The 13,685-nt window shown below is 41.5% G+C and overlaps 1 protein-coding gene across 1 annotated transcript; it reads left to right on the plus strand.

The window, feature by feature from the left end:
- The first annotated feature begins 7,774 nt into the window (after window positions 1-7,774).
- Window positions 7,775-13,685, plus strand: LOC125236143. Its single transcript, XM_048142843.1, has 5 exons — window positions 7,775-8,368; window positions 8,964-9,634; window positions 9,949-10,264; window positions 12,995-13,337; window positions 13,681-13,685. The coding sequence occupies exons 1-5, from the start codon at window positions 8,198-8,200 to the stop codon at window positions 13,683-13,685; spliced, it is 1,506 nt and encodes a 501-aa protein (XP_047998800.1). The 5' UTR covers window positions 7,775-8,197.

Raw genomic sequence — 13,685 nt, forward strand, 5'->3', positions numbered from 1 at the left:
TTGATATACTTAACTCAATTTGGTCAAATTTCGACTTATACCCCTTTTCACTAGGGTGCCAGATTTCTTCTTCCATTTCCTGTGCATTGGTATTTTTTGTGTCCTGTCCTGATTTTCCACAAGCGAAACAATAAAAAGCTGTTGATTGAACCTGATTTGATGGATATTTATTACATATACTTTTTCTGTTTTCTTAATTTATACTACGGATGCAAAATATGTCTTCGGCACGGTCAGAAATATCCCAGGTAGCATTTATACGTCTTTATGACGTCCGTTTACGGTACTGCTCGACGTAAGAGACGTCATTTCTTGACGTCGGGGGGTCCCAGCAGATGACGTCAATTTGTCACAGCCTCAAGACGTCAGTTTACAGACCTAAGAGAGACGTCATATACCGAGTTCATGGGGACGTCACTGGGACGTACATATTAGGGCAGCCAAGACGTTGGAGTGACGTCATATACTGACTTCATAGGGACGTTACTGAGCCGTACATATTAGGGCAGCCACTGACGTTGGAGTGACGTCATATACTAAGTTCATGAGGACGTTACACGGACGTACATATTAAGGCAGCCAAGACGTTGGAGTGACGTCATATACTGACTTCATAGGGACGTTACTGGGCCGTACATATTAGGGCAGCCACTGACGTTGGAGAGACGTCATATACGCCCCAGCTGACCATGCGTAAGCCGAGCGCCGCTAAGTCACCAAGCCACGCTAAGCCTCGCCGCAGCTAGTATACCAGCAGCACCGACAACAAGGCGGCCGACGACAAGTGATTATGCGTGCCGAGCCAGTCCACCGCAGCATCGTCGACCCACGTCCCGCAGCGCAGCACCGCGCACCGTACCCGCTCCAGCCATGGACCACACGGTATAATATAATCTGTATTATTACGTCACCAGCGTACAATTTACACTAACAATGTTTCTTTTTTTTCCTTATTAAGTTTTCTATATACTTTTTTAATAAGTTCTTATACTTATTTAAATAAAAGTTTAATTTTTAACTGCAAAAAAAAAAACTATATTAATATATTATTATAATCTTAATATAATAATATTGTAAATAACCTGTAAAAATAAAATAAAAAAGTACATTACTTTATTATAAAAACATGGTGAAAAATAACTGAAAATGTGAAAATAATATCTGGATTGTTACATAACCATCACCTACCTTTTGAAAGGGGTATGTCTATGGCTCCAATTTCAGTTATTTTATCTCCTTTGTGGGTTTGAGAATTATTTCACATTTTGTGCTCTGAACATCCTACAATATGTAAACAATAAATCGCAAAGAATGAAGTTGCGAAATATAATTGATGATCAAACGAACTTACCAAGTGAAGTTCGATCACAATTATGTGAGCAACTTCATTCGACGCGATTTATAACAACCCACCCTCAATATTAAAAAGATTGTTGACTGACGTCACCCTACCCTACTTTCTACTTCAAAATGGTAAAATAATTCTTCAATATTTATGCTGTAAACAAAATGATTGGAAAATGGCGGTTAGTGGACCTGCCATGACACCGAGGGAGTGGGAGCAAGTTTTTTTTTTTTTAGTGTTGCCAGTATAAAAGAAAAATAAACCTTTAAAAAACCGTGCAAGGCTGATGCGTGGGGGTGGGGGGGTGATGTGGGGGGGGGGGGCAGGAAGTAGGGTCAGATTGGGCCACCTGCGGCGTTTTTTGAAGTGATTCCTGGAGTACTCCAAGACGAATGCCCGCCTTATCTCCTCTCCTACCTCTTCTAGTCCGGGCTTCAACACCGAGCCCTTATCGATCCACGCTGCCACGCTGGAGTCCATGTCCACTTCCGGGTGCCCAAAACACTTTGTCATGCCTGTCAACTCCAAGGCTAGGTGGACATCAATGCTGGTGACGGGGGGTCGTGTTGCAAGTTGAATGGTAAGAGAGTTGGGATACTTGGCCACCAGCTCTCCAAGGGAGTTCAGGAACCCTGGGCTCCCCTCCATGTACTTCAGAATGGTTCCTATCACCAGGGGCTGCCAGCCCTTGAGGATGTCGTACACGCCGTCTTTGTATACACCTATATCATACAATACCGAGTATATCACGCCGGATATCTCTTCAACGAGGTTGTGCCCTGGATACTTTTGCTGGTTATGAAGCCCATACATGAGAAGAGAGAACCATGCATTTACACAGTCACGCACAGCGAGTAGATGGCTGTGAGTGATGAGGAAGGCGAAGTGCGACGATGTCCATATCACATGTAGATTTCCATAGCACGCCCCTTTGCAACCGAAGAACTTATATGACTGAGTATAGTTCTTGTTGAACGTTATCTTGCTGATTAGGCTAGAGAACATGGCCTTAAGTGTGTATACTCTCCGGAACAGTGTGGGAAGGTTGGTCGGTATACCAGGTTCCTCAAGAGAGGCATAGTCGCGGAGCCCTAGGGTTGTCGCCTGATTCGCCACCTTCATGTGGAATGCCAGGCGTCGCGACAAAGAGGGCACATCCGGGAAGTCAGTGATGTGGAGCAGCGCCCAGTGGATGAATTGGTCGGATGGCAGCAATGTCACCCCTCGGGTGTCCCTCTTCAAAATCCTGTGCTCTCTCTTTAGGCCTGCTGGATTGTCCCAGTGCTGGAAAAGGTATAGAATCTCTCCGTTGGTAAGTGCAGACGCCAGATGTCTATCCCGTCTGAAAATAGGTTGAGAGGGGGCGCGATCGTATGTGGGGGAGGGGTCTTCTTCCTCCATGGCTTGGGGTGGTTATTTCCCTTTGAGTTATTTCAATTTAATGTCATGAAAAAATCGTTTCTTGGCATAACAATGTTCAGATTTTTTTTTCTAACTTCAAATTGATTTAATATAATGCCATCCAGATTAAATTACCTACTTAGTGTTTTGTAAACTAAGACAGACAGGATTTTCAAGAACGCTTAGCCTGATCCACTTTAAGTTTCTGAAATCTTCTTGTATATGGATATTTTTGAATTAGGTATTTGTTTATGAAAGGAAAAAATGAAGGTAATTGATTAAAAATAGGTATGTCTATCGCACCATCGGTAGCCCGAGAGGCTTTGGGCGATACATAGCCAGGGTACGCCAGGATACAAGCAGGTACGATATCCTTGACGGCTGACCATGATTCGATCGAGAATCAATCGTGGAGACCTATGGACACACACAAATAGTATTGTGTGATGCGTTTAAAAGCAATGCCTGAATGTATGAAATATACTAGAGTATAATTGTAATCGCCAGTGTGAGCGATAATTTTTTTTTTCTTGTATCCTGAGCAAATAAATATGTATTGAGCTGAGTAATAGCCATAAATGAAAATGCGTTGTGTACCCTTACCGTTTGTGATGCATTTAGTCTGCACACAAAAATACGGTTAAAATTGTTTTTATCCCTTTCAAATAAATACAAAAGTCAACATGACAGGCAATAAAGACAACAGATCTAATAGAAGATTGTAAAGTGTTTATGAATAATGTCATTAGTAAAATTGAAACATAATTATTATGATCGGATGACACCATCCAAGTAAGGAATTGCTAAAAAAAAAACAATCTCCAATTGCACAAGATAGCATCTAGATTATTTAGCAATAAGAACAATTTATATCCTTTACCACATAAGGACCAACTAATGTATCCCAGTAGAAATAAGTAAAAAAAAAAGTAAAAAGCCAAAGCCAGTTGTCATGTATAATCCAACTATTTTAGACTCAAAAAAAAGGGGAAAGCTGTAGTGTAGTGTGATAACCCTGATGATATATATAACTCATCTCATACAGAGTGACAACCCTATGCTCATGCAGCTGTGTGTTATGGATCATAGAGTTTTACGATGTAATTATAAGTAATCATAAAGTTTATGGTATAATTAAAGTAATTATTATGGGTCATAAAATATACAATAAATGTAATGTTAAAACAGATGGGAATGACTATTGACCGTGACCAGGATAGTATATAAGCACGATTTTTATTGAATAAAAAAAGAGTATTGACTTGACTTTTGAGTTATCATTACACCCGAAGCACCCCACACTTTAAGCTAGATAAAGAATTAAAGATACGTGTCAAAAGCATTCATTGAGGAGGGTCGGCCGCGAACATTTTTTGACACATTTGTCGCACTTTTGAATTCGCACGTAAGTGTGACAGAGGAGCAACACATCAAACGTTGTTGCAACAGGACACAAATCCTCTGTAAACAAATCGCCTTGATGCATCTATATCATAGATATAACTTTTCAAAAAATTGGTTAATGCATACGAACTAACGTACCTATACCGTAGCTACTCTATTTTTACTGTGCGTGTGCGTTAGTGTGTTGAACTCTATCTAGCTCAAAACTTTGCCGTACATAACATTCCCTATACTTAGTACCGAAATTGGGAAATCACTCCTTAACTATCAAAATCAAGAAAAATACTTTTCTAATCCGTAAATTAAGTATTCCTATTCCGCGGATAATCTTTTTGATTTTGATTATCATGGATTTCCGCAAAGTAATGTGTGATTCCATAGATTATTTCTTAATGTGATTTTTGATAATCTATGTCGGACAATTCAGCTTTTTTGGCTAATTGTTCAATGATTTGGCGGATTTATTTTAGTAGTCAATTAGCGCCTCTAGCGCCACGAAATACAAAAATACCACTAAATTGTACCACAGATATTGATTACAATGTGTTTCTAAAAAAAAACATCTCATGTTCTAATTTCAAAAGTCAATGATGAAACTATAATCGAGAAATGCTTCTTAATGCTTGTTATTTAATAAAGTGATATTATAGCACAACTGCACCATTAACACTGACTATAAAATGTAACACAGCATGAATGAGCCACAGCAGCTTCCTAGTATCACAGCCATACCACAGAATATATAATAGTACAAGTACAGAAGGCCCACTGCTTTGATGTTCACGACATGCCGCCTTTTTAAATGCCTACAAAATTCTCAAAGAAACGAGCCGCACGTGCGCGGCGCCCGGTGATAGAGTTGCCTACGGATTAAAACGATTTAATACTCAGATAAAATGTTATACTATTATATTCAAGTCTTGGGTAGTTTCTAGGTATATACATATATATAGTATTTATATATTTTTGTTTGTTCCAACATCACAAGCTTTATTGAATCTTTTCGGGGGACTTAATCAATAGTAGATCTGTGTAAACAAGTCCTATGGTATTTATTTGATTCATGATATCTATTTCACTAAGCATTATTAGCCATTCCACACGCGGACGTCGCATATGAACTTTAAAAAAACTCGCGACGTAACGTAACATTAGAAAGTGCGAACGTGCGTTCCGTGAGAACACGCGCCACCCCTGATTAGGCCGCGAACTCGCGGCCGCCAGCATACAGAATCACCTAAGTAGAGATCTGGCGCTCTTTCCCGTTTGCTTTTATACTGCGTACTTTTTACAAATAGTTTCTTATGCTCACTCAATCCTCACACTTTGGAAAAGCCGAATTTTGATGAAAAACATAAGATTTAGACCGCTATTATATGTGTATAGTTTAGTAAAAGTGAAATGGGAATTTGTAAAATACAAAACGAACCACTAACGTGTCAGGTTTTTTTATAATAAATTTTTGTAAGTGCTCACTCAGTCCACACGTTTTGAGAAAGTTAAAAATGTAAATATCTTACTATTTGTAGCACCTAAGACACTCGAAAGTACTTCAACATTTAGTAAAATTTTTACTAAATATCCACCATCTAATATTTTATATTCGTTGTCTGGTTTTAAAGATATTCAGACATAATTTTTCTCATACAAATGTATCAAGTAGGGTGACCACACTATGTCGGCTCCTGATTTTCCCCACCTTCCCATTGTCATATTGAGATTGGGGAGTTTCGTTCAATTTTGATAATAGTTTATGTATAGCCACACGCTAAGGCCGAGTACCTGGATTACTAAATGGACTGAAATGATATGGAATCAAATGGTACTTAGGCGTTGCATGTGCCTGCACAGACTGCATAAAATAAGGTGGGAGGCGATAGCAAGGGATCCTATTGGCCTAAGTCCCTACTTCCCTAGCCCTAACTTATTCTATGACAAGGATGTCTGTACCGGGAGACCTATCAGTAACAGACGGATTCCCTACGGGGGGGATCAAGGTGGTTGGATGGATACTTGCTGCCGATCGCCCAGGCTCAGACGACCGATTAAGGCTAAAGGAGTCTTATGCCACAGCAAGGGTACCTGTAGAAAGGTGGTGGATGGGAGTCTCTACTCTCAGGGTGTCGCCCTGAGCAAGCAGAGGTTTTAGGTATGGAGGTAGTGAAACACCAACGGACAATTGGTATCTGATTTATTTACAAATTATATTTCCTTATATACACAATATTACCTATAGCACACATATGTAAATCTTATTTGTATTCCATCCGTGTAAAGTGCAACTACTACACTATGTTTGTGCTGGCTTATGCCCTAGATTGATTTGCGCGGATCAGCGCGATGCGCTGACGAAATCTGTTGTCTAAACATCCTGGCGACTCTCGACGGCAGCGGGAATGATGGGAAGCTGCTTTACAGCGGCTGTATCGGACGTAACTCTATTCCTTCAAACTGGCTGCTGTTGTTCGTTGGGTTTGTTTTGTGGCGCTTGGGTTTCGGTGGAGCCGACCTGGCGGGGGCGGCGGGCGGTGGAGCAGACTGCGGACTGGTTGTGCAGGAACGGATGTGTACCAGAACCTGTGGACCATAACAAATCATTCTGGCAGGCTCTCCTTTTAAATATTGCATTTTCTCTGTGTTTGATAATGTAGCGTCTTTGTGGATAAGATTTTTAAATAAATCGTGGAATGAGTACCAGGACTCGTACTCCCCCGTGAATATCGGGATGGTGATTTTTGGCAAGTTAGCCCGTTTTCTGGGTTCGGTGGAACTACGTGAAATGGCGGTCTCGGCTGACTCGTTAATTCTAGCTTGTAATTGGTATGACGTGTCTTCAACATCTTTTTGACATCCTTCAACACCCTCTTTCGTAAAGTATTCGTCACTAAATGAACTTTCTTCTACTCATAATCCCAAATGCTCCTCTTCTACAGTTTCCCACTGTTTCTGGATGGCTTGGAGAGTTGTTTGCAGGAACCAGATCGGCTTGTTCTCAGTAATGGCTTGCCTGGCTGCGGCTAACTTCTTGACGAGTTGAGATATGCGCCACTTCTGTATCCCTAATTTTGGCGAAACTTCCTGGCAGTCTACAAACTTGGACCCTGTAGACCCACCTTGGCTATCTTTCATCAACGCTTCTTCACACTTGTCTAAGTAGGCTGTGGCTTCTTCATAAATGGTTTGGAGACTACCGTAGTAGCTGGTCATGTAGGTGTGGGTGGCTAACCGCTCTTCCGGTTCAAGTTGTGCGTGGTTTTCCTCAATTTGCGCTTTAATTCCGTTAAGCACCGTCCTCTTGTCCATGATGTACTTATGCGTTTTCCTGCTTGCCGAATCCTTTTTCATATTCGTCAACACGGTCTTAAGTCCTCCTCCTAACTCTTCTTGACTCTTCAGAAGTTCGTTGAGCCTAACAGCGTCCATGTTGTAAGTTTGTCAGTCAAACCCTACCAATTTATTTTGTACCTAACCGTGGGAGGACAATATTAACAAGATCGCGGTGTATAACGTACCTAGTGGTGGAGGGTAAATTTAATAGTCGATATTACTGACTGGTTGGTTGTCAATATTACCGACTCAACAGACACCCCTTAAGTTACCATGCACTCATAGCAGTGGCGTAGCGTGGGTGGGGCGGAGGGGGCGGCCCGCCCCGGGCGGCAGCCCGCGGGGGCGGCAAAATGTCGCCGGTGAAGCGAGTTGAGACCACTACATACGAACGACAACATCGCATCATGCCGCGCGGCGCTGCCGGGCGCGTGCGAGTCGAGTTGACTTGAGATCTTTTGTTTCACGCGTCGGCCCGTGTCCATTCGATGCCTCTCTTTCTTTCGCACTCATTGAACATTGTACTGAACTTTGTTTGTTTTAGTGCATTGTGAAGTACCGTCACGCAATCACGCATTACTCGTATGTTTGTTTCGCGAGAGTTTTGGATACGGAACGAAAGCCATTTATATTGTGTTTCGATCTTTTAAATACTGTTAAAGCTTTTAAAACTAAACATTTAGAACTTTACCTACCCAATCTTTGAACTAGTTTTTGAAAATGAAAAGAGTCAAAGAAAGCGGTGCGGAATTCCGCAAAAAAAAGGCTAAGAAAGATGCAGATGCGAAGAAGTCTCAAGGTGCATTACTGAAGTATTTCAGTTCCAGTTCTGGTTCGAAAGCCACATTAACGTCTTCGATGACATCCTGCAGCAGCGAAAGTGATTCCAGTGTAAGTATATGATTCCTCCATTTAGAATCGTGCGTGGCCTAGAATTACTCCAGTTATTTTAGACATAACATGTATGGGTTACTCGCAATTAATTGCAAGGTTGTAAGGTTCTATATCATTATCACTAACTGACTCCGAAAAAGTAAAAAAATCAAAATGTGTATGTATGTATGTGTGTCTGTTTTTAATTGTCAGCCTAAGCCGCTGAACCAAATTTGGATGAAATTTTACATAAGGGGATTTTTCGTAAATATCTATGAATATTTTTTGGATAACTTGATTATTTATTGGTACCTGTCATACAAATAAAACATAGTTTTTCATTTAGCTCAAAAATGGCGCGAACGATTTTATCAAATTTCTCGTAATTTTATCTTTTAATAACATCTATATTATGACATACTCAGTCAGTTTTTACCGGAAAACTGTAAAAAAGGTAGCTGCCTACAAAATCAATTTTGTTTGTAAATTTTCCTTTAAGTCCGGCAAACCGTGCTGTTACCAAATTCACTTTTGTTTTTGATAGATAAAATAGTTATTTGAAATTCGAAAGTGTCCTCCGGCCAATATTCATGAAAATACATTTATTTTACAGGCACAAGAAAAAGACGTGCCTGCCGTCGCAGTTGGAAAAAGTTCTGGTTCCACCAAAGAGCAGGGTCAACACGCAGTCGAATCACCAGAAGTACCTCAAGCATCTAGTCATAAGCCTGCAGAAAAAGTGAATGTTGCCAAAGAAGACATAATTGAAATCGTGCCTTCTGCTCCTGCCGAAGTCAAAGATGTGAATCTCGACGATGTAGGTTGCTGGCCTTCTCCTATGACCGACGAAGTCAGAACGCTTCTAGTACGTCGCGGATCTGACTCAGTACAGTACATCGATTCTAAATTTGCTGATGTTGTTCGCCCAGGGTCTTCAACTAAAGGCGGTACCCGAAAACTAACCAAAGAGTGGTTCTACAAACCATTATCTAACGGCGAAAAGGTTCTCCGAACATGGATGGTGTACTCGCCTTTGAAGCAATCCTTGTATTGTTTTTCTTGCAAGCTGTTCGGCAATTCCGGCTCGAACTTCGCATCTGAAGAAGGATTTAACAAATGGTGGAAGCTAAATCCAAGAATCGGAGACCATGAAAATAGCCTGGGCCATGAACAGAGCTTCTTGAAATGGAAGGAGTTGGAAGTTCGCCTAAACTGTAAAGCAACCATTGATCAGAAACAACAAGAAGTTTTCGAAAGTGAGGAGAAAAAGTGGAGAGATGTACTGTACAGGTTGCTGAATATTATCCAGTTCTTAGCCAAACAGAATCTGGCCTTCAGAGGACATCGAGAAGACATTCGAGGAGATGATAGTGGCAATCGGGCGGGAACTTTTTTTGGAGTTAGTGCACCTCTCTAGCTAAATACGACCCTCTTTTAATGGAACACCTGACAAAGATAAAGCTGGGAGCTAGGGTTTCAGTTTCGTATCTATCTCCAGAAACCCAGAATGAATTTATTAACTTACTGGGACAGCAAGTTCGATCCACCATTATCCGTCGTATACAACAAGCTAAATATTATTGCGTAATCTTCGACAGTACACCAGACATCTCCCACAATGACCAAATGAGCCAAGTTCTGCGATACGTGCATATCGAAGGAGAAAAAGTCGCCGTGGTAGAATCTTTCATTGATTTCTTCGAACCAAAAGGAAAAAATGCAGAAGATCTCAGCAACGATATAATCGCGAAGATAACATCAGACGGACTGGACATACAGAATTTGAGAGGACAGGCTTATGACAATGCTGCCACCATGTCAGGGATCCACAATGGAGTTCAAGCCCGGATTAAAGCACTGAATCCGAAAGCTATATTCGTTGCATGCACAAACCACTCACTAAACTTGGCTGGGGTACACGCTGCTTCTGAATCAGTGGATTCCGTGACGTTTTTGGAACTCTGGAGAAGCTATTTGCCTTCTTTTCTGCATCAACTGCTCGATGGAACGCTTTGGTTGCCGTCACAGGTCAAGCAGTGAAACGAGTCACTAAAACGCGCTGGAGCGCTAGACATGTAGCTGTCAAGATGCTTAAAAATAAGTTTGAGGTAGTTCTTGAGGTACTGGAACAATTAACAGATTCATCTCAAACTTTCGAAACAAGATCGGGAGCCAGTCTTCTCCTGACAGCCATGCAGTCATTTAACTTCCTAACTTTTCTTGGCTTTTGGGCTGCAATGCTACCTGAAGTAGATGACGCACAGATTTACCTGCAACAAAGAGGACTTAGTGTGGATAGGTGTGCTCAGAAGCTCTGCGCTTTGAAAACCCTTTTAATGGAAAGTAGAAACCGTTTCGTGCAAGAAGCAATTGACTTTGCTAAGACTGTCTGCGAAAAACTCGGAATCGAACTCAAAACGAGAAGAATTCGCAGGAAAAAACGCATGCATGGCGATGAATCTTCTGAAGATGCAGCTTTGTCTCACGAGCAGGAAATCCGACGAGAGGTGTTCGCATCATTCGACAAGATCATTCAAGAAATGACGACTCGATTCCAGCAACTTCAAGAAATATCGGACAAGTTCGGATTTTTGATGCCAGCAAAACTTTTGGACAGCGAGTTCGAGTGTGATCTTTCCCATGTATTAGAAGACATCGACAGGGACGAGTTTCAGATGGAGCGGAAGCGACTCCAGCAGTTTGTTGCCTGTTCTGAATCAGACGAAAATATAAGTGGTAAAGGACCACTGGAGCTCCTCCAGTTCATTCAAAAACTAAATCTCGGAATTTCGGTTCCAAATATAGTCGTCTTGATTCGTATATATTTGACTTTAGCGATTAGTGTTGCAAGTTGTGAGAGAAGTTTCTCGAAGTTGAAGCTAATAAAAAATTACCTCAGATCTACTATGAGCACCGCTAGACTATCAAATTTGGCTATATTGTCGATTGAACAAGAATTGGCTGCTAATATTGATTTTGACAAAGTTATTTCTGACTTCGCTGCTCATAAGGCCCGTAGAATCCGCTTGTAAAACCGCTCATACTATTTTACCTTGAATAAAAGATACCTCATTGCCTGTGAAATTTAATTTTAATTAAGCACCTATAGAATGGGGGCGGCAAAACGGGTCTCCCGCCCCAGGCGCCGAGATGGCACGCTACGCCACTGACTCATAGCAATGTTATCCTTAAGAGAGATCCGGTTCGAAGGACCATATGTATAGCCACACGCTAAGGCCGAGTACCTGGATTACTAAATGGACTGAAATGATATGGAATCAAATGGTACTTAGGCGTTGCATGTGCCTGCACACAGCGCCGGCCCGTGCACTCAATCAGGGTAGAGCGAGTTTGAGTTTCGGCGCCCTTGTAAAAAAGTTTTACGAAGTAGAAAAAAAATCACGAGCGTAGCGAGCGCGAATTTTTTTTCCATAATAATGCCGTAATTTGAAGATTAATTCTATACAGAATTTATGGATTTCATCATACAGAGTACAAAAGGGACTAGGGTTGAACTTTCTCAGTCGCACCCTAGTATACATAGTTACGTGGGGCTGAACGTGGATATCATGTACCTACATAAAATAACAAACAAAATGGAGTACTATTAGTGGCCAAGTCAGGAAAGCAGATTTGAAATGAAAACGCGAGCGCTGCGAGCGTAGAATTTTTCCTGAGTAACGTTCTAAAAGAGAACTGACACAAATAGTAAGCGCGAGCGAAGCGAGCGCGAGTTTTTTTTTTCTATTAACGCAATTTATTAAGCCTCAACCCTCTAGCGGGGAAGCAGCAAGCTTCCAAGCTTTGATCAACTGCAAAGCTGCGGTCGTTGGCATATTTTGGGGTATTTTGACTTCACAGGGCGCCTATGTTCCCGACTTTTAGGCCTTATATTTCGCCATCACTATTATTTTTATAATACTAGTTAGAATTAAGATATTAACGGCGAACTCGATCGTCACCGTCGGGATGCCCATTTCGGTATTTTGCCACTAAGTGGCCTTCGGGATCTTAGTCGTTTGAAGTTCGCTCATCATCTCCTGTGACTTACAAATTTGCGCCTCTCTGAGACGTTTTGCGCCTTTGTCTTTATGAGGAACTCCGCTTTTCCGAACGGTCGCCGAGCTGTCAAGTTGACTCTGTGACCAGCTGATTTCAAATATTGAAATTTAATTCTATTTTTAGCTTTAAATAGGACTTCTACTCATTGTTAGTTAATTTAAGTAGTAAAGTATTATCAGTGATACAGTTTTGGTGAAATTGGCAACGTTACACCGAGTATTTATTGGACTTTGAGGCAGGACTACCCAACTGTCAACGAGTGATCGCAGCCGTTGGAATCTGCGTTTGAAACGGGGAGAGTATTCCGTTTTATTTATCATTTATTTCTACACTCAAACAAAGCTCATTGCTGCGGCCGTGAGCAACATCAAACAAACAACATTGGCACCGTGCAGTTTCCCTTTGCTTGACGAACTAGTGGAAGCACAAGACGAGACAAGACACATTCGCCACAGACACTGCCGACTACTGACACACTGCACACTTTATTCATTCCTACAGCTCTCATCTCTGTCGTCATCTTGGCAAATCTTTCAATCTCTATTGAGATAAGTATTCATCCTTTTTTATTACATCTTTCAGAAAGCCAGACGAGTGACAATGGACACCGAAATTGCGACCGAAACTCGCAAGGCAACGGCACGACAACTAGAGATGCAGCTAAAAACAACAGCACAGGACCTACACGAGTCGAGGGCCTTGTCGAAGCAGTTGTTGGAGGAAAGGGAGGAAAGCGAAGTGGAGCTCCAGAAGGTAATCAACAAAAACTCAGAATTGAGAAGGGAGCTGGCGGACAATGATGTGCAGCTGACTGATGCCCGCGGAGAAGTGGACCGTTTGCAAGGCACAATAGACACCTTCAACCAGTGCGCTTCGACACATGAAGTGGCCTTGGCCCGCATCACACAGTTAGAAGAAGAACTGGGTGCGGCAAATGAGGAACTTAATTTGTTTAGGAAAGAGCGGGAGCACTATGATGCTTCGCAGTTACAGAATGTGTACCAAGAGTTGGTAAGCGGTGAAACACAATTGAGTAGGGACTCCAAACACATAGTATTCTTTAATAGTAGTAATAAGTTAAAAAAGTACATTAAGATTAATAGGTATATTAGGAGAACCCAAAAGCTGATCAAAGGCCAGGCATGTATTAAAAAATATAGTAAATTAAAACACACGTTAACAGTTATGAAAAACAGGGTTCAAGACTGTCATTCAGAGCTGGAAGTCAAGGAATCAAATTTTCTGAAATTAAATGCCGACATTAACAGGCTAA

This window comes from Leguminivora glycinivorella, chromosome 18 (genome assembly GCF_023078275.1).
Source record: "Leguminivora glycinivorella isolate SPB_JAAS2020 chromosome 18, LegGlyc_1.1, whole genome shotgun sequence".
In the NCBI taxonomy this organism is placed as follows: Eukaryota; Metazoa; Arthropoda; class Insecta; order Lepidoptera; family Tortricidae; genus Leguminivora; species Leguminivora glycinivorella.